General features: G+C 45.8%; 7 protein-coding genes across 7 annotated transcripts; 4 read left to right on the forward strand and 3 right to left on the reverse strand.

Annotated features, from left to right (window-relative positions):
* Positions 1-266: 266 nt before the first annotated feature.
* Positions 267-1,748, forward strand: CCR75_002610 (uncharacterized protein; the record flags this gene model as incomplete). The annotated part of the gene is made up of 1 exon (XM_067960707.1): positions 267-1,748. The coding sequence occupies one exon, from the start codon at positions 267-269 to the stop codon at positions 1,746-1,748; it is 1,482 nt and encodes a 493-aa protein (XP_067823193.1).
* Positions 1,749-2,176: 428 nt separating this feature from the next.
* Positions 2,177-5,719, reverse strand: CCR75_002609 (uncharacterized protein; the record flags this gene model as incomplete). Its single annotated transcript, XM_067960706.1, has 1 exon — positions 2,177-5,719. One exon carries the CDS (start codon positions 5,717-5,719, stop codon positions 2,177-2,179), a length of 3,543 nt encoding a protein of 1,180 aa, XP_067823453.1.
* Positions 5,720-7,607: 1,888 nt separating this feature from the next.
* On the forward strand, positions 7,608-8,486 carry CCR75_002608 (uncharacterized protein; the record flags this gene model as incomplete). Its single annotated transcript, XM_067960705.1, has 1 exon — positions 7,608-8,486. One exon carries the CDS (start codon positions 7,608-7,610, stop codon positions 8,484-8,486), a length of 879 nt encoding a protein of 292 aa, XP_067823454.1.
* A 1,343-nt stretch (positions 8,487-9,829) lies between these two features.
* On the forward strand, positions 9,830-11,395 carry CCR75_002607 (uncharacterized protein; the record flags this gene model as incomplete). The annotated part of the gene is made up of 1 exon (XM_067960704.1): positions 9,830-11,395. One exon carries the CDS (start codon positions 9,830-9,832, stop codon positions 11,393-11,395), a length of 1,566 nt encoding a protein of 521 aa, XP_067823449.1.
* A 161-nt stretch (positions 11,396-11,556) lies between these two features.
* On the forward strand, positions 11,557-12,824 carry CCR75_002606 (uncharacterized protein; the record flags this gene model as incomplete). Its single annotated transcript, XM_067960703.1, has 3 exons — positions 11,557-11,625; positions 11,732-11,890; positions 11,955-12,824. The coding sequence occupies 3 exons, from the start codon at positions 11,557-11,559 to the stop codon at positions 12,822-12,824; spliced, it is 1,098 nt and encodes a 365-aa protein (XP_067823450.1).
* A 685-nt stretch (positions 12,825-13,509) lies between these two features.
* On the reverse strand, positions 13,510-13,760 carry CCR75_002605 (uncharacterized protein; the record flags this gene model as incomplete). The annotated part of the gene is made up of 2 exons (XM_067960702.1): positions 13,510-13,611; positions 13,677-13,760. 2 exons carry the CDS (start codon positions 13,758-13,760, stop codon positions 13,510-13,512), a joined length of 186 nt encoding a protein of 61 aa, XP_067823451.1.
* Positions 13,761-14,213: 453 nt separating this feature from the next.
* On the reverse strand, positions 14,214-18,932 carry CCR75_002604 (uncharacterized protein; the record flags this gene model as incomplete). The annotated part of the gene is made up of 4 exons (XM_067960701.1): positions 14,214-14,618; positions 14,695-14,920; positions 14,983-15,112; positions 15,192-18,932. 4 exons carry the CDS (start codon positions 18,930-18,932, stop codon positions 14,525-14,527), a joined length of 4,191 nt encoding a protein of 1,396 aa, XP_067823452.1. The 3' UTR covers positions 14,214-14,524.
* Between the last annotated feature and the right edge of the window lie 1,172 nt (positions 18,933-20,104).

Raw genomic sequence — 20,104 nt, forward strand, 5'->3', positions numbered from 1 at the left:
TGCACTATAAGAACGTAGCAACATAATTGTGGGTAGAAGCGATTATATTCAATGCTTTAATAATTTCTCTAAACAACCGCTTTCCAAATACCTTAAAACCACACTGTGAAATAAGGACCACATAAAAATATTTTATGGTTTTACTTCTTGACAATTAGCGTGAATCCCATTACTGAACCAGAACCTTATTAAATCTCCCCTCCTTTCAATTGGTTGATATAAAGGCTCACAACCCCCCTCATATCTTCATTATCCAAATTGCAGCCATGAACTCAAAGATGATCTATGACTACATGGTGATTGGCGGTGGCAGTGGTGGAATGGCTTCGGCTCGGCGCGCGGCCTCGTTTGGAGCAAAGGTTCTTATAGTAGAGCGCGGTCGCGAATTCAATGGCATGGGTCTAGGGGGCACTTGCGTTAACTTTGGCTGCGTGCCCAAGAAGGTCATGTTTAACTTGGCCGCCCACGTGGAGCATCTGAACCGGAACAAGGACTACAGTATTAACACGGCGACTAAAGAATTTGCCTTCGGAGATTTCGATTGGGCCAACATGAAAACCAAGCGCGACGCGTACATCAAGCGTCTCAATGGCATTTACGCGCGTAATCTCGGCAACGCCAAGGTGGACCACGTCCAGGGCATCGCGAAGCTTGTTGCCAAGGACAAGATTGAAGTGGCAGGTCACGTATACACTGGTAAACACGTGCTTGTGGCCCCTGGTGGCATTCCCAATGTATCCGATCTGCCTGGTAAAGAGCACGTCATTGACAGTGATGATTTTTTTAAACTTGAGCACCAGCCCCAAAATGTAGCTGTGGTAGGCGCTGGCTACATTGCTGTCGAGTTAGCTGGTATCTTTAACGTGCTCAAGAGTAACACGACGCTATTCTGCCGTTATGACCAAGTACTGCGTAAATTCGACCCTATTGTGCGCGACCTCGTCAACACTGAGATGGAGAAAGCAGGCGTGACATTCGTGCGTCAGATGCGCGTTGTTCGTGTCGAAAAGCAAGAAAACGGTCAGCTCACGCTTGTCGTCACAATCAACGGAGAAGAAGCGCGTTTCTCGGGCTTTGATGCGATCTTATACGCGGTCGGCCGCATTCCCCGCACTCAGGACCTTGGGCTCGAACAGATTGGCGTTAAACTCTCTGAAGGTGGGTTTATTGAAGTGGATGCCCAAGAAAACACATCTGTGCCTGGCGTGTACGCAATTGGTGACGCGACTGTGACAGGGTGGGAATTGACGCCTGTAGCCATTGCGGCCGGTCGTCGTCTAGCGGACCGGCTCTTTGGCGGCGAAAAAGACGCGTGTTTGAACTATCATCAGATCCCGACGGTTATTTTTAGCCACCCTCCAATTGGTACGATTGGTTACACAGAGCCTGAAGCCATTGCGAAATACGGCCAAGAGAATGTCAAGGTCTACACGAGTACATTTGTGAATTTGGTGCATTCAATGGCCGATCCGGAACGCAAAGGAAAAACAGCGATGAAGTTGGTGACTGTGGGCGAGCGAGAGACTGTCGTGGGTGTCCACGTGGCTGGCGAAGGCGCGGACGAGATGATGCAAGGCTTTGGCGTGGCCGTCAAGATGAACGCTACGAAAGCCGACTTTGACAATATCGTTGCGATCCACCCGACGGCGGCGGAGGAGCTTGTGACCATGGCACCATGGGGTATGATCAAGGACAAGATTGTCGTGGCACCGGAGCCAGCTCGACCCGCGCCGATGGAGAAGAAGTAACCGCGTGCACTTAGGTGGTTACGTTTTGCATCACGAAGCAATTGCTGACGTAATCCTCTCCAGAAATGAATGCAGTCTACTTATACATAGAAAGACACCGTCGCGAGTAGCAATGTTCTAATAGAGGAGTATATTCTTATAGAGCAGTATAGCCGGGTCATTTTTGGATTACCATGGCTCAGAAGGTTTCTCTCGAGAATGCATTCTAAGAATTGAGCATTGCCGTTTGGTATACGGCTTGAGTTTTAATCAGCGATCGTGGTCAATTCGTAATAAAGCCACTGTTAAAGTGGGATGGATCCTTTAGCTTCTTAATTGATAGAGCTTGCTGCACTTTATGACTATGCGAGCTCAAAATTGTAAAATACCTTTCACACCCACTGCTTTTATTTTTTATAATTATCAATATAATTGAAAGCTCGTTCGGCTCAGTAATAGTTATTTCGAATGTACTGGTCTGAGGTTCGTCGATTTCGTGCGACCTCATTAGCGAGCTGATGGGATGCGTAGAGCACTTGTAGCGCTTTCATACGCTTCGCACTCAGATGCAAGGGCCGACCACGGCGCACGTTTATATCTTCTTCACCAAACATGTCAAGATACGGCGAACCAAAGTAAGAGCTTCTCGGGCCAAAAATTAATAGGACTGACGACGACCGCATGAGAAAAAACAATCCAACGCCAGCGCCACATGTACTGGCATGATAAGTGCACGCGCCCATACCGTCACTGCGCCGACGACAACACTCTGTACCAGCACAAAGGATCTCTTCACACACGAGGCAAATCGCTGGATTCTCCACAGTATTCCAGGTTTGCTTGCACTTACTTTTCCCCAACACCTCGGAATGAAGATCAGTGTACGCCGACGGTAGCTTTACAAGCCGTATATTAGCAAAATGAAACAATCGTTTGCCCTGTTGTGTATCGGGCTCCAGGCGAAACGGGAGCTTTGGTATTTTTCGTAGATTACTGCGTGCAATGAGGGCTTCTCGCGCTGCCCAATCACCTTGTTGACCCTCCTTGGAAACGAACTTTTCAAGCTCGATACGAAGGTGATCGGCGTGGCCACGCTGCTGGTAGCGGAATTGAAGTTCTTTTGACACAGCAGCACTTGAAGGGCGAGTACGAAGCTCACGAGCAGCTCGTAAGAGATAGTCGACAAGGTTTTCATCCGCTATCAACTGAACGATTCGTGGGATTCCCAATTGCTGACACATACCGTGATAGCTTGTGCTAAGCCGCAACGAGCCGACAAAATTGGCACTCCATGACGCATCTGGGTCTTGTTCGCCTCGAAAGAATGCACGGCAAAGAAGAGTCACTTGCCGCATGAATGCCAGGCACGACGATTTAAATAGCAATTCAAGCTGCCGTCCCTGTGGTGCTGGCCGTCGACCGATCGGCATGTCACTTTGATCGACACAAGCCACGCCAGCTTCGTGAGCTAAGCGTGCCATCAGTGTTTCAAGTCCACGCTGCATCTCTTCTATTTGCTCAGGAGAGCCTCCATCTCCTGAGTTCGCACAATGTTTTTTTGCATCTTCCTCATGGCAATCGTCGTCATCTTCCGCTTCCATGCGAGCCAACTGGATAAGCACTTGAGCCATGTAAAGGACGCAGAGAGATCGAATAGTAAGCATGATATCTGCTTTAGTCGTCAGCATGCTACAACAGATAGCGACACAAAGGTACAATAAATCCTGGCTTAGAATTGGTAAACCGAGTTCAAGCGGTGGTCCTTGGGACAATGTCTCTAACCACTGCTCGGCTGATAAAGCAAGTCGAAGATTCTGCGCTATTGGAAAGCACAAACTTTGGTAAAAGCCCCAATGGCGATTTGAAAAGAGCAACGGCATGTGGCGTAGCGCGCGTAGCAAAATGTTAAGCTTGCTGTCGTCTTGGGGTGCGAAATGGTCCAGCTGGGGGTCAAGTGCTTCTGGCAATGACACAGCAACACGCGTTGCTAAGCACGGCACCATAGGATTCAAAATGTTCGTAATTCTCAACGACGAAAAGGAAGAGGCTGCCGTGACAGAACCTGTACGTCCCGGAGGTCGGGCCGGACTATTCGCTCGCCAGCTAGCTGCTTTATTTCCATTCTTCGATGATGTCGCATGTGCTTTTAGCGAACACACAGCAGACGAAATGCTACTCAATTGAGTGCTTGTAATTGTCGAGGCTACTGATGTCCAGATCAAATGCGATAATTGTGCTCCGGTCGAAAAAAAACCTTTTTTGAGAGCACTCATTGCACTTGTAGGATGAGCCATCTCTGGTTGAAAGCGTACCATTGATTCAAGAAATCCAACAGCAAATTGATTCATAGCACGAACGTCATCTTGTTGCTGCAAGTAAGTACGTCGGTCCTCATTTTTGTTATTATGTTTCTTATTGTCATTCTGCGGAGCAAACGCTTCTAATCGACTCGGCAGTCCACGTGACAACCACGATAATATACTCGAGGTGTCTTGCTTTAACTGAAAAACTTGTTCCATGGCGTCTCGGTCTCGTTGCTGATCTGCCAACGTAAGCGGCGGACAGATTGGTAGCCACGGAATAAGCATTGAACTAAGCGTCTGACACAACGGGCATAGAAACTCACCAAAATTGGCATCAAATGCTATGTTCGTCTGACTATGATCAAGATTAAATCGCGACTGAGCCCGCACCGACTCAAAGTACTTTTGCCAACAATGCAAGTGGACAGCATGGCCACAGAGCGACAAATGAATAGGCGGAGGGAAACATATGGCTCCGATGGCAGACGCTTCTTCGTCAGTGACATTAGTCTCCACGTCGTCAGCAACAGTTTTGAGCGCGTGCGAGCTGACTCGACTCATTTGCGCATGGCCAATATACATAATTGGCTCAATCTTCTCCTTCTGCGAGCAGATGATGCAGTCTGGTGGCGGAGGAGGTCGATAGATTATTGTAGTTTCTGAAATTTCATTGTATGTGATCAACCCATAATCGCCATTAATTTTCGATCCATCCAAGTCAATTGCTTCGTCCTCCTTGGCATCCATCTCAGCAAAGGCACTTGATTGAGCGAAAGCATTTTGGCGTGCCATCATTGCCGCAATAGCACGTTGTTGGTGATGCTTTTTGAGTTCATTTTTCGACATTCCATTCTTTGCCGATTGGTCTTCGTGTTTAATGATACCGCTCCAAACGCGAAGCTCAACGTACGCATGAATCGTACTGTCCATCTCTGCCAACTCTTTTAAAACCCAATAAATGGCAGCGATCGTCGATTTTGATGCATCAAAGTCATGCTTTACCATATCCCTCGCCATCGCCACAAGCAAGGCTACGATACTTGAATCTTTAACGTCGCTTGTGTCGCCTTGATCGCTATCACTACATATTTGAGCATTTGTCTCATCACTTGATGTAGCTTGCCTTTTTACACGTTTTTTTCCACGAGACTTTGTATCCGAATCTTCGTATGCCTCCGGGCCACTACGCAGTAAGGCAAGTGTCTGGCGCCTTTTGCTCTCAGAACACACAATCTCATTTTCTTGCGGCAAAATAAATTCGCTGGCTCTTTGCTTAAGCACAAGCACAGCCACATTAATCAAGTGAATTGAACGTTGCAGCACCATAGCATTCGTCCTCTTTGCTCCAGAAATACACCTATAACATTCGCTATGGCCACTGATTTGACAACGTGCATCTTCCAACACGAGCCGCAAGATATTGAGCAAACCTTTGTCCAGCACGAGAAATCGCACTGGGCCAAGAGACAAGTGAGGTGGTGGAATTTGTGTCACTATCGGGATCGGTGGATCCTCTACTTTCCACGTCTTGAATAAGGCTTCTTGTCGAGCAAACTGCGCCTTCTCGTGACCTGACCGACTAAGGTGATAATAAGATGGATCATATTCCTTATAGAAGGCTTTTCTTATAATGTACTGGGTAGGCTCATCTTCCATACTTTCATCAGCATCCTTGCCGAGCGAAGCCATCGTAACAGATCGCTTAACCTGTTCATCAGCAACTTCCTCAAGAATTCGCTCAAGCCGCGAAAGGTGCTGCCTTTCTTGACGAGCCACAATGCCATTAGAAGGTGTCGACACGACAAATGCAGTCTGATCAAGTAGTTCGGACAGTCGGCAAGGGTGCTGGCAAAGCCGATGAATAACCTCACGACGGAGGATCNAGAGTTTCGGGACGACGCGTTTGCGTCATCCCAGGTACAGGGGTCTGTACCTGTTGTAATCTCAACAGTTCCGCCTGTTGAGAGCCTTGCTGATTCAGCAAGGCTACTTTTTCCTTCATCTCGTCAAGTTCATGTTGTATGAACTTGGCGACGGTTGAATGGAGGGCATCTCTGTCTAAGTTGGACAGTAATGCCAGGATTGCATCGTTTCCTACGGTCGAACTCATTCGTTCAACCGCACTCCTTTCTATATCACTTAGAAAGGAGTAGCTTTCAGGGGAAACGTGATGCGTATTCCCACTATCATCTAACAAAATGTCCATGTTAGATGTGGGACATGTGGTCCTTGGACGGACTACAAAGTGCTACCAGGTGTAGCGGGGCACTACGACTTGTACTGTTTCAGTACAAGTTCACTTCACACTGCTTCAGTTGTGAGTGGTGCTTACGTTAGGTGACGTACACTGTACGTACAGTGGAAGACTTCTCTTAAGACAACTACACTTAAGAGGGTAAAATAAAAACTGTATTAAATATAATTAATTGTCTCTTGTTCTATCTTTGTAAATGCTAACTTAATTATAATCTAATACTAAACATGTAATTGAATTCTTATCTCTATCTCATCTGTAACTCTCTTTGATTACTCCTACAGCTGAGTAGTCTGCGGAATAAGTAGATATAATGGCCTATTCCTATTTATGGATACGAGTTCTGAATATTACTATATAAAGTAAAATCTTCCAAATAATATCTACCTTTTAGATATTATATTAATTAACAACCTTTGAGTGTTAATTTCATGTTACGATACACCCCGTTTCAATATCGACATGACTATATTATTGCGACTATTGTCTTTAGGCTACAGCTGGAATAGAATAGTCCAATTTTTATTTAATTCGATAAGCGACCAATCCTTACCGCAACTATGACTTCGACAGCAGAAAGTAGTCTCCTTGTTATCATAGAACAGAATAAATTTACTATAATGTCACGACGTTTGTAAACAAGTAGTCAAAATCTACTACGGACCATTTCAAAGAATTGCCTGACGATAATTTGTGATTGTTACGATCTTGCAAAGTCGCACATTAAATCTCGGGTATTAATAGCAATTGATGAGCTTGGCAAGTTTACGTTCCATTTTTAGCCAAAAAATCAGGTAATACTAAAGCTAAGAGATTTGGCTTGCAAAACAAATCCTTCTGTTTTTGACTCATTATTGTTCTCAGGCCCTTGACCAAATGATACAAAACTTTAAGAGAGGGATCGAAGTAAAAACATGACTTTCTTTTCACATAAATACGCTGTGGCAGTAATTTAGACGTCAACTTTCCAGGTTCGGTGTTTATGTAACCTTGCGCCGGACTGATTCCTCACTAATCTTTGTTTGAAAAAATACACATAGAATTTGAGTAGATGCGTCCGCATAAATTTCATAATTGTGCAAATATCTGGTCCTGCCAGACGACCCCATCTAATCAGAGGAAGCCGGAGGAAATCCAACCCTTTATAGAAGAGCCCACAGCCAGCTAATTTCCAAGATCAGGTACAAGCCGGGAAGAGTCAGATCCATGATGGGCACATTCATCCAGACTGCACACTTTCAATCTTTCTTACAAGGACTTGCTGGTACTCCGCTTCTTCGTCGGACGGTGCAACTACCGGATCGAGCCTTTTAGCGCGTAGAAATGTTCACGATTGTGTTTTTCCTTGCGGTCGCCTTCGCTGAGGTTGCAAGCAGCAATTCGAATGCAGACGCCAACTCTGGTCCTCAGGCCAAGGAGCTGACGCCGGTCTTGTCCTCCCCGACTCCATGGGCCATGGACAACATGCACGCGTTTCGTGGGGCTTATGACAACACTCCAGTGCTTGAAGAACGTGAAGCGACAATTCCACGTCAAGGCATAGAGAAAACAGCTAAGGTAGTCGAAGAGTCAACCTCTTTCCTCAAAGTACTCAAGAACATCCTGCTCTGGCCATTCCAGAAGACAAGATCGACGTTCAAACTCTGGCGTTTCAAGCGCTGGATGAAAAACGAAAATGAATTTCAAGCAGATGTGATTAAGGCGACAGATACTCATACGAGATACTTGGCATGTAACATTATGCCAGAACGGTGGCATCAATTGATGTCGGAAGAGAAAGCGATTCCGCAAAAGAATCCATTTTTTCACAGAGGGTTCACCCCTGAAAGTTTTTACGTATACTCGAAGAAGCTTGTGGGGATTTCTGTACCATCACATCACACCGTCGTAAGAAAGTCGATTGACAAAACCATCCGCAAAATGGAACCCGATTTGCAAAATGTAGTGAAGGAAAGGCTGGAGCGATTCGAGAGCATGTTTTTGGATGAACATATTCCCGTGGTCGAACTTGTTCCGTATATGACCCCAGTCACGGTCAAGTACGTGGTGGAGAAAACGGCGGAGGCTCAGAACTTTGAGGAAGTCCTCTTCGCTCACGATAAATCGAAATGGCTTGAGCATCGAATTCTTAAACGTTTTATCGAGTTTAACAAGCTTTACGAAACGCGTGTGGAATCCATTCTGTACCCATTGCCGAAGTAGCTGTACCGTTTCAGCGGCCATGCGACCGACTATTGCAGCACAAAGGACAAGAGTTTCCCAGGCGTCGTGACGTAAAAGCACTGATCTTTTCGTATTGCTGTTCTTATATTAGGTTGCCGCTTTGTACTTTCGGCGCAGTGTAAATGAATAGTAATCGGGCCGAATTGAATAAATGAAAAACGCACAAAATTGTGCTTTTCTCTTGAAAATAGAGATATAGAGCTCTTTTGCAACAACATTCAGTCGACTTTTAGTGTCTGCAGCCAATACGAGTAAAGTGATGACACATATTGATATCGGCAAACCTTGCGTCCGTTACACAGCTCATTCCTTCGAATCCAGTCGTGACCGTAGATTTAAAAAGATTCTTTTCACCTTATCGTCACACAGGCATCTATTACGATAAGTTTCGTGTGATGGTGGCTACGCTTCTAGTGCTTCAATTCTGCAACTGCCAGCAGTATCTTGAAAAAATCTGCATTCTGAAAAGTGTGGTAGTGGCGCGAGCCACTAAGTGCCCTGCTCGAGCGAGGTTGTTGTGTTGTAAGAAAAAAATGCGCCTTGTGCGACATTCAAGAAGGCCTTATGCAGAAAGCCTAATATGTGGTCATGGCACCGCCGCCTTGCAGAAAGATACAACCTCACATCATTTTTTTTTTCGCAAGGAAGAACGTAAAGCAAAAGATGATTTCAAAAGGGCTTGATTATAGGAAACTTTGTGTCATGCCATGATAAAGCTACAAGTATGCTTACGTGCTCGTCCAGGAAGCACTGGTAGTGATTAGTGCGCCATGCAGGATGCGACATAAATAAAGTGTGTTGTGCTCCAGTCGCATAGGCAAAACCTACGAAAGAGGATAGAAGTTGCACACATCCGTGAGAGATTAGGAACCTTACACCAAGCCAAGAATTATAGTGCTACAATCGCTAGAGATGGCGAGGTGACGCTAAGATTGATCATTTCATCGGTATGCTACCACTATCGCATACGTCGATATAAATGCTACTTTTGGCTCTTAGAACCAACTACAAACTAAGCTGTCTTTTGTATTCGTTTTTTTATTGTGGACTGCACATATACCTCATCGTCTAGTCGTGGAGCTCCCATCGTCATATGCTGTGCTCGTCTTTCGATATGTGAATTCATTCATTGAACAGCTGCGACAAATTAGCAAATTAGTTTCACGCTGTGTGGACCGACCGACCAAGAGACAGAGAGACGTGTTACTAGAAATCGTCTAAACTACTTCACGCCTTTTGGTCACACGTGTCTGTCTCTTTCTATAAACCCTCACTTGTGATTTTCGACTTCTTCGACCGCTGCGAGACCATCTGATACCGCGATGCCGGTGTGGCAAAATCTCGCTGTAGCGCTAAGCGTGTTTTTCGATTACAGTGCCCACGCCCGCTCATTAACGGCAACATTCGACCTATTGTCGTACAATGATGTGTACGAGTTGCAACAGGATACCGTCGAGGGTCTCAAGCTCGGGGGTCCGTCCCGTGTCGTTCCGATTGCCAACGCCATGCGACGAGCGAATCCAAATAGTCTTGTGCTACTCGCTGGCGACACAATCTCCCCATCGCTTTGGTCTGCGCGATTTAATGGACAACAAATGATCAAAGCACACAATGCTATTGGTCTCGACTTTGCATCGTTAGGGAACCACGAGTTCGACTACGGACTCGACAACTTTCTCAATGTGTCGCGGACATCTAACTTTACGTGGTTAAATGCCAACTGCTATGAGCACGAGACGCAACAATTACTACGTGGTACAGTGCCCAATGCTATCAAAAATTTCCACGATTCTATCCATGGGAACATTTCGATTGGTCTCTTTGGTATCATGTACAACTTGAACGACTCAAGTACAGGGCTGTGCTGGAAAGATCCGATTGAAGCTGCGAAAGAGCAGGTTGCTATCCTCCAAGCTCAGAACGTCGACTTTATCATTGCGTTGAGTCATCAAAGTCTAACTGACGACAACCGTCTTTCAAAAGAGGTAGTTGGCATCGATTTAATCGTTGGAGGGCATGACCATGCGTCGATGTTACAGACGTCGTATGGCACACCGTACCTTAAATCAGACTCGAATTTTCACTCGATTTGGACGTCTCACGTAAATTATTATGCTGCAGACGATTCGCATGACCGCAAAGCGCTCATGACGCACCACGCGATTCCAATTCTAGAGAACCTACCAACGGACAAAGCATTGGATGCTGTCATTGCCACGTATGCAGCTCTCGTCAATGAGCTCGAGAAACAGATTATTAGCTCCTTGTGTGAAGACCTTGACTTGTCTCAAAATGTCGTGCGTGTGCAAGATAGTAAAATTGGACACCTATTTGCCGACGCGAGTCGCGAATTCTATGGCAATGGCTCTGTTGACATTGCCGTAATGAATGGGGGTGGGATTCGTGGGGACAAGATTGTGCCTGCTGGCGACTTGAGCCTCGGAGAAGTGTTGTCGTGGTCACCATTTGGAAACATCCTTTTGACGATCGAGACCAATGGTGCGTCGCTTAAGCTCTTTCTTGAACACGAAATGGGTGGCAATTGTGGCGACCGCGTGATTCTGCAGAATGGATTCTATATCCATCCCTCGGGCTTTCAATATACATTTAAATGCATGCAAGTTGGCGTCGGAGTCGTCTCGAGTCTTTTGTGGCTCAACCATCCCATTCATTCGGGGGAGATTCAAGATACGGATGAATTTCTCATGGCTCTTAGCCAATTTCTCTATACGTCTCGATTAGTGGGAATTGATGGAATTCAAGCCAATGTGAAAATCAATGAAGCTGAAGCTGGACGCGTTGACACGGCCATTGAGACCTACGTCTCCAAGCAGAGCAATGGAATTCTCTGTCCTTCGGACAATTCGCGCTCTTTCGTTACATTTTAACTGAACTATTCTTTAGATAATTAACTTAAAATGTATTCCATATTTTATAAATATCGTGGCGGCGAAATTATAATTTAAATGGTTGCAAAACGACTGACACTATTATCAATAATCTGACAAATTATTGTGCGCTCCGAACCAAATTTATCGCACCGACGAGCATGGGAAAATTGCGCGGATATGATTTCTATCGCGCTATTGGCTCGCCCAAACGGATCGTTGCGCCCATGGTAAGCCTCTCCAGCCAATCGCTACCCAGTTTGTGTCAAAGATTCTTTGACATCATCATCTTGATTCCTTTTAGTAAATACAATTCTGGATGCTTTTACCGTTTAGGTCGACCAATCCGAGCTGGCATTTCGCATGCTCTGCCGCAAATTTGGCGCCGATTGCTGCTACACACCAATGCTCCATAGTCGTCTCTTTGCCGAGAACGCTGAGTATCGTGAAAAGATGTTTGAGCGCCATATGCAAGATCGACCACTAGTGGTCCAGGTCCGTGGCGGCCTTGATCGTTTTTTTTATTTTTGATTAAAATGGTTTTTCTAAATGGTTTTAGTTTTGTGGCAATGATCCCAAAACCGTTTTACAAGCGGCAAAAATGGTTGAAAATCACTGCGACGCTGTCGATTTAAACCTTGGGTGTCCTCAAGGCATTGCTCGAAAAGGCCACTATGGCTCCTTTTTAATGCACGACAAGGATCTGGTCAAATCTATTGTTGAAACGCTGAGTGCTGAATTAAACATTGCCGTGACGGTCAAAATTCGTGTGTTTTCAGACGACAATGAGACGCTCGAATTTGCCGCGATGCTACAAAAAGCGGGATGCGATATGCTTACTGTCCATGGTCGCACGAAAGAAATGAATAAAACTGCCGTGCGTGAAGTAAATTGGGATATCATACGACGGATTAAGGAACAATTGACAATTCCAGTCATTGCAAATGGGGGCATCGAGACCCACGAAGACATCGCTCGCTGTGTCAATGCTACGGGCTGTGACGGTGTCATGAGTTCCGAAGGATTACTGGAGAATCCAGCACTCTTTGCGACAGCAAGGAATGCTCCAGGCGTCAATACGTCCTTTATGGAGCTAGCGCGACAGTATCTAACATATGCCAAGCTGTATCCGCCAGCAACTGGAAAAATCGTTCGTGCTCATCTTTTCAAGATTTTATTTCAGGATCTATGTGTACATTCTGACTTACGAGACGCGCTTGCGGCTGCAAAGTCACAGGTAGAGATGGTGGAAATTGTAAACGAGCTTGCTCTTCGATTGGAAGAAGGAGGAAAAAAAGCTGGCATTGAGACACAGTATGGAGCCGAAACGAGCTGGTACCGTCGTCACCGAAAAGGACAGGTGAAGCTTCGACGTCTCGATTCGTACGACAAGTGTCTTGACTCGGGCTTTGCCAATCTATTTGCATGATCACGAGCACTTGGATGGGTTAAGAAGCATTGACTCAATTAAATAGTATTTGTCGATTGGGATCAAAATTGAAGATTTCGGCGAGTTTGTGGAACATTTGGGGTTTGCATACGTCTAGTCGTTTACTCTTACAGCAAAAAGACATAATATGAACTTGAGCATGGTATTTTCTCCACAGTATAAATAATAGCGGTCCAGCGCCAAGTGAAGCTTTCACACTTTCGCGTGTTGTGTCAGTGTAATTTTTAATGGAGAACTTCTTTGACTTAGTCAACACTTGTGACGAACGGCATTGTTGCATCAGGCGCAATAAAGATTCTGTTATCTAGTGGAAATTGTAATAGTAAAACGCAACAGCTGACGATAGACCATATATGGCATACTAAAATTTATCGTCTCCGCTTAGTTTATATATCATCATATGTACTGCAGTATTTACAATTGTTTTTCAAACACAAATGTGAAAAATGCGGTTATGTCAAATTTCAACCCCAATCAGTTGCTCAATATTTTTTATCTATACCGTGCACTTCAAAATTCGGTGAACTTAAAACTTCAAGCGGAAATATGGAGCGCGAAGGCTTTTGTGTGGGATCAGGCTCGCCGATGGGCATGGCAGGATTCAAATGGGCCGGACGTGATCCGATGGACGACTGCTCCATGATATGGCTAAAAAAGTGGGGGCTCACAGACGCCTATCGCGCTGCATTGGCGTGTACTTTTGTCTTTTTTCTGGCTGCGCTGTCTCAGTACCTTTCAACGTCCCACGATTATCATCTCCAACAGTCTAAAGACATTGACAAACGTCGACTATTCAATGCATTAACACAAATTGATAAAATTTCGACCTACTACGATCCAGAGCTTTGCAATGGCTGCGACAAGAAAAGCACGAGGTACGAGCTTGAGCAGGCGGTAAGAGCGTCGGCTTTGCATTCGGAAACACAGGTTTGCGAGACACAAATTCTTCAAAGCACGTCCGAAAAAATGTTCTCACGGCCGCTACGTGATTTGCCATTGACGGCTGTGAAGGCCGGCAATTGGACGCACCTGGGCGACGCTTTGATGCGGGGTGTGCGGGTTTTCATTGCGTACATGCTCATGCTGGTGATCATGACGTATGACTTGACGCTTATCACGAGTATTGTGATGGGGTTTGTGGCTAGCTTTGTTCTGTGTGGCAAAGACATGACCAAAGTGCCCGTGTCAGCCGACCCGTGTTGTTGCTCATAGTCTCGTAAACACCAAAGTTACTATTTATTGTCGATTCTTAATATTTTGGTGTTCTTAAATTGCATGCATTTAGCTTCGATATTGTAGACTTCATGTTGTTGCGATTCGACATATTACAATAAAACATTAAGTGCATCGGTACCGTTTCATTTTGCGTGTGTGTAATTGTGATTCTATTATAAAATAAGGCGCTTGCTATTGAAGAATGTTTTGTGATCTCTCATTAAAAGACGACGCTGGCGATCATGCGCGACAGCTACCAATAAAAGCGCTTACTGACCTTTCTCGACTACTAAATTGAAGGTATTAACATTCTAGGGGATCTTGCTGCAATACTTTCAAATACACCATATGATTGTTGTAAAGTCCATGATTATCTTACTGCATGAGTATAAAGAATCTGTCCACCGTTCATAAGCACTTAGCTGCTATCGGCACCGCGCCACAGGAAAATTGATGTCGTGGAATTAGGATTTGTAGTACATTGAACGGTCACCTTCAGGTAATGCTTCCATACAACCGTGGCACCGTGAAGAAATTGACTCGTTTGCAGTAAAGCAACTGCATCAACAGCAAACAACACAAGGCGTCGAAATGAGCACGTTTATAATTATGATAGATCCATTCGTTCACTCACAGCGAGCACAGCCACGATTCAGCTCCAATATTTATATTACTCGGCCCATACACCCTTGTGCGCCCGCACTTGTCACACTTAGCCTTCCAAATACTTACGTCCGCACGGCACTGGGATCCGGTACACTTCCACGTATCTCGTACCATCTGGAATTGCATCGCAAGAATTTGCTGCGTATGTGCATCCATCTGACGCACTCGAATCATTGAGTTTTTAATCTTCTTGGCTGTTAAATAGATCAAATGAGCTCATCATTTAAATCACTCAAAAGACAGTATAGCAACATACAATTCATTTCCTCCACTGCTTCGAGCGCTCCCATTTCTGTCTCGAACGTCAGACACGCATCGCCACGTCCAAGATGATTGCGCTGGCAAGGATATATGTCGATCGCTGGAAATCCAGTTTCTCTGTCAATCTATCAATTTTGTTAAACAAATTTGGCAAGTGGGCACAACCACATTAAAATTAAAGAGCAATTAGACATCTTGACTTACCGCGATTCCAAAACGCGCAAAATCTTCCTCGATTTGCTCGGCAAATACTGTCGGATTTACTCCGGTCACGTATATTTGCCTTGCCATCAATGTTTTATCAACCAAAATGTCGTTTAGGTCGAAGCGGATGTCTTCAACTTCTTTAGTTGGGGCATCAATTTCATCTTCCGAGTTTGAGATGAATGAGTCGTCAACATCATCAACCGTAGCCAGCGCGCCTGGCGAAGAAGGTTGTGCACAATGAGACATCTTCTGCTTCTTTCTAGATTCATCTTTGTCTTCAACAGTGTTATTACTCGACGACTCTGGCAATCGATCTTTCTTTTTGGAGTCACGAAATTTTGAATAATTGTATTGTCGACTGCCATGATTTTGTCGGTCCTGATCGTATCTTTCTGAAGACACGGACTCGTTGCGTATTAAATATTTTTCGCTGGATCTCTCGCGCGATCGGCGGCGATGCCGACTGCTGCTTAGATAACTTTGGGCTCGGGCACCTGATGAGCGCGTTTTAGAGCGAGGTGATTCTATTCGCCTGCGCTCAGAACGTCTATCGTGGAATTTGCGACCTTCTGAGCGCGCGGTTAACTTCTCATTTCTTGTAAAGTCACCAGTTTTGCTTAGCTTCTTATCATGAGTCCTCCGCGAAGACGAGTCAGGTGTTGCCAACCGCGCGCCTTGCGGTCCATAGTAGCTCCGCGCAGAGGATATGGGTGTGTTTTTTGTGAATCGCTTATTCTTTGCATTCTCCACCGGCTGATCAATCGCTTGGGACGGCGTAGATGTCAGCGGTAAAGCTTCCTTTCGTTTTCTTGGAATCGGCACCTTATCCCAATCTGTATTCTTTGGTCGGCTTTTAATGATCGGAATTCCCTTTCGAGCTGCTTCTTCCTGCATTTTCTTGAAGCGACTAGAACGTTTGTAGCCGGACTCTTCTCGAAAATCGCAAGACTTTTCTTGCGTCTCGACATGCAGCGCATCATAAATACTTATTTGAGGTTCTCGGTTGAATACACTTTCGAGACCGCTTTTGTCTTGCTGCTTAGTCAGGACAGTCAACGAATTTTCAGTATGTCCACCCCCTCCAAAGCGAGACTTTACTTGTATTCGAGGCGCCTCTTTTGCCAGAATAGGAGCACTTTCCGTCTTTTTTGCTCCTGCATAGGAAAGGTACCTAACTTTAGGTACGTCAACTACATTTTTGGCCATCTCTTTCGTCAAAATTGACAATGGTATATCATCAAGGTCCTTCGCTGCATCGTCATCGATTATTCTGGGTGGGCCCGATCTGTAAAGACCATTTGGCCGAATTTTAGCTCCGAGGTTGTCCCCATTATCAAGCATTTTTGTGCTTCTCCTCGTCGCCGCATATTTCCCTTTCATAATTGTACTTGTAGCAACAGGTCTTTTGCCTGATTGAAGGCCATTAGAACCATTTTTTTGCTTCAATGGGTCAGATGAGGTCTTTTCACTTGTTGATATTTCGAAATCACGACACGCGGGGGATTCAGCGTTGGTGTGCACCGGCAAAGGCTTCAAGACACGAGAGGATGTTGTCTTAATTTTTGGTTTTGTTTGTAGTGGCGTCAAGTCGAAGAATTGCTGGACTCCGTATCTCGATGCAACTAGCTCACAATCATTCTTGCCTTTACTCGGTAATGTCCCCATCGCATCGCTGTCACAATGCTTAACAGGCAAAGAACTCCCTCGTAAATTTCGGCTTTCTTCTTTGCTGTCGGCGAAGTCGTTTTGACCATGTGTTGCAATTTTCTCGGCGCTATTAACGTAAATTCCAGAAACCTCATCATCGCAGGTATGTTCATGGTTATCTGCACCAGGCTCGTCATCGTCTAATATTTCCGTTTCAGCGTCCGAAACATCTTCCTCATCCGCTTCGGCAATTTGCTGGGCGTCATCGATTGCATCATGCACAGTCTCGCTAACCATGACTTCTTTATTTCGTTGTTCGGCATCAGCGCCAATCCCAAGTACCTCTATTGGCGAAAAACAATGATCATTATCTTCCTCAAGTACTGGCGGCAATTGTTTTACTTCAACAACAGCATCGTCAGCTTCCGTATCGCGATTATAAGCAGTGACGGTGCTTGCATCCGAAGAAAATGAACGCATTGCCATTTCCATCATACCTGTCGAGATACTTGACGCTTCACCTACATGAGGCCACTCAGCAGCTTTTGCTTGTGGTTGAAAGAGAATATTTGCAGACGCATTATTTGGTGCAACAGTGGCTGATGAGGCTTCTTCAGGTGCATCTACTGTTGAGCATGCTTTTGCTTTGGCTTCTTTCAAACTTATTGAAGCTTTCAATTGCGAGACAGTAGCTTCAGATTCTGCTGTAATGACATCAGTAGAATGACTGCCTGTTAAAAGACCCACCAATGCCTTTGGCTTACTGCTCTCGTCGCAATCCTGTATTCGCTCCAAATTCACACATTCATGAATTGTATCGCCTATTGTTTCATTGCCCGATAGCTTATCCTGAGCAAGAATGTTTCCACGAGCACTGCACTCAGTGGAATTCATTGCATGTCCTTCAAGCTTACTGGTTGGAAGGTATGTGCTTGTATTGATTGAGACACTCTGGTCCAACTTTCGTGTGATGGCTGGTTTTTGTATACGTAACCTCTTCATTTTGGTCGTTGACTTTACCTGCCGCAATCGATGACAGTTTCGATCTAAAGAAGGTTTGTCTTTATCACGATCTATATCGTCATCACTGAGCAGGTCAACGACTTCAGGCTCCTCCGGTTCAAACGCTTCTTCATCGTCCAGTGGCGTATAGTCACTACCATAGTCGTCGTCGCTATCGCAATCACTTTCTCGAGTGATCTTCTTGACTTGCAGCATAATCTGCAGCTGTTCCTCCTCTGAACTAACACCGTAACGAAGGGGTTGTTTTCGCTTCTGACGCATGTTTTCTTTGCGTCGGATCACATCCGGATCGCGGTAGCCTGACACCCAACTCAGCATTTCCGTGGCTGCGTCATCAATCTTCGTTTTATCAATCTTCGTTTTATCAAGCGACGCCACCTTTTTCATGGATGGATTAAGCGGACTTTTAGAAGATACGTGCAGCCCATGCATGATCTGTCCTGCTTGTCCTCCGGCCTCTGCTGATATTCCATGGTTTTCGGCAAAAGTATTGCCCCCTACATTTTTCAATACATGAGGTGGTGTGCTTTCTTCTGTCTTGGATTCTTCAGTATCCGAGTAGTGCACTGGTGTTATCTCCACATGTAAATCGCTCATAAGTGCATCAACTGCCGAATCACTTCCAAGCGTTGCGCTGTCGTTTATTGAAGAAGATCTTAACACCGTCGACTCTAGCCGAAGTGCGGGTACGGGATTAATGAAGGGCTTCGATATTGGCGATATTAGATTGGGTGGCATATCCAACGGTATCAAGCGGTCTTGAACGTGGCTTTCTACTGGCACCGCGACGTCCGCGCGCGGTAAGGAGACCTCCGCTTCAGCCTGAAGCAATATGCTAATATCTGCTGCATTCAGATCTCCTAAGAAATCTAAGGCCCTATGATCCTCGTCATCGCTGACCACCATATCGCTCTGGAGAGAGCGCTGATGATCATTGTACCCAATGTGAGCCTTAACGCATTGGTAAATCCGATCGTGCTCGTGCTGTTTGTTCTTATTGTTACCCGCAATCCATTGGCGCGCACGCAGCAGCTCACTTTCCCATAGAGTCGCGGAAGTATCACTCATGGAGCAACCTTCCGTCTGCAGCAGATGCGGAATCCAGAGTGATGGTCACAATGAGTGCGCACACTTCAGCGGCCGTCGAATGAGCCATATTGCTGTGGGGATTGGCTATAATTTAAAGAAAAAAAAAATATGCCCTCTTTTAAAAAAAATGCTTAATCTATATTTTTTTAAATTAACAAAATGCCCTTCTAGTGGTCGCAAAGTGCCTATAATCGACCAGGTCGCAACAAATTCGAGCTCTTCGACAATTAAAAATGCATACCTTTGCAATGAAATTGCGGCGCAGGTTAACATGACTGAGACGTCATCTCCACTTCAAACTGGTCCGAACAGTTGTCAGCTCATTGCATATCATTACCAACCAGACCAGAATCAGCCAGTATGAACCCACGCGCATGGGACGTAGTACACAGCGGTATAGAGTATCTGTAGAGCGCTATCGCTAGCATTCAATTCATTCTCACTTTTCCCAGAGTCGCCTTCCAGCAAGCCCCCCTGGCCCGATCGGTCCCTTGCCAGCCAAGGGCCTGTCATTTTGATTAATTAAATTTGAATCGGAACTGAAGAATCCCTTCCCATCGCCATGGGTCGGAACGACGACGACGAGGAATACGTCACGTATACAATCGTCACGTGTCCAGCAACGGACGCGCTACCTGCGGACACCGCAAAGATCAAAATCCCTAAGTTCTACGGAAGGGTTGCAAAGAGCTGGCTCAATTGGAGCATGCGCTTCAAGAGCCTCGTTGCGCGGAAGCACTGGTCCACGGAACAAGCAGCAAGCCAGCTCATGATCCTCATCGAAGGAGAGCTTGGACAGGATGTCCAGACGCTCGCCCGACAAGCAGTCGAAGCGAATGCCTCGTTCGTAGACTTCTAAGACCAAATCGGCATGCTGATGGTCCCAGGCGACTTAGCGCGGACCTCGACGAAGAGCTGTGGTCGCTAACCAAACGACGCGACGAGACGGAGCAAGCTATCAGTCGCCGTTTGAAAGAGCTCGTGCGCCTCTTCGCGGAGCTACCGACGAACGCCGAAATCATTCCGGAGGTGCAGCAATGCCGCTTCTTCAAGCGCGCCATGCCGAAGGACTGGCAAGTCAAACTTGCAGTCGCGGGCGACCACTACGACATGCTGACGGCGCTTGTTCCGTACTTCGAGCGTCTCGAGAA

Source organism: Bremia lactucae, linkage group LG8, assembly GCF_004359215.1.
Source record: "Bremia lactucae strain SF5 linkage group LG8, whole genome shotgun sequence".
NCBI classification, from domain to species: domain Eukaryota; phylum Oomycota; class Peronosporomycetes; order Peronosporales; family Peronosporaceae; genus Bremia; species Bremia lactucae.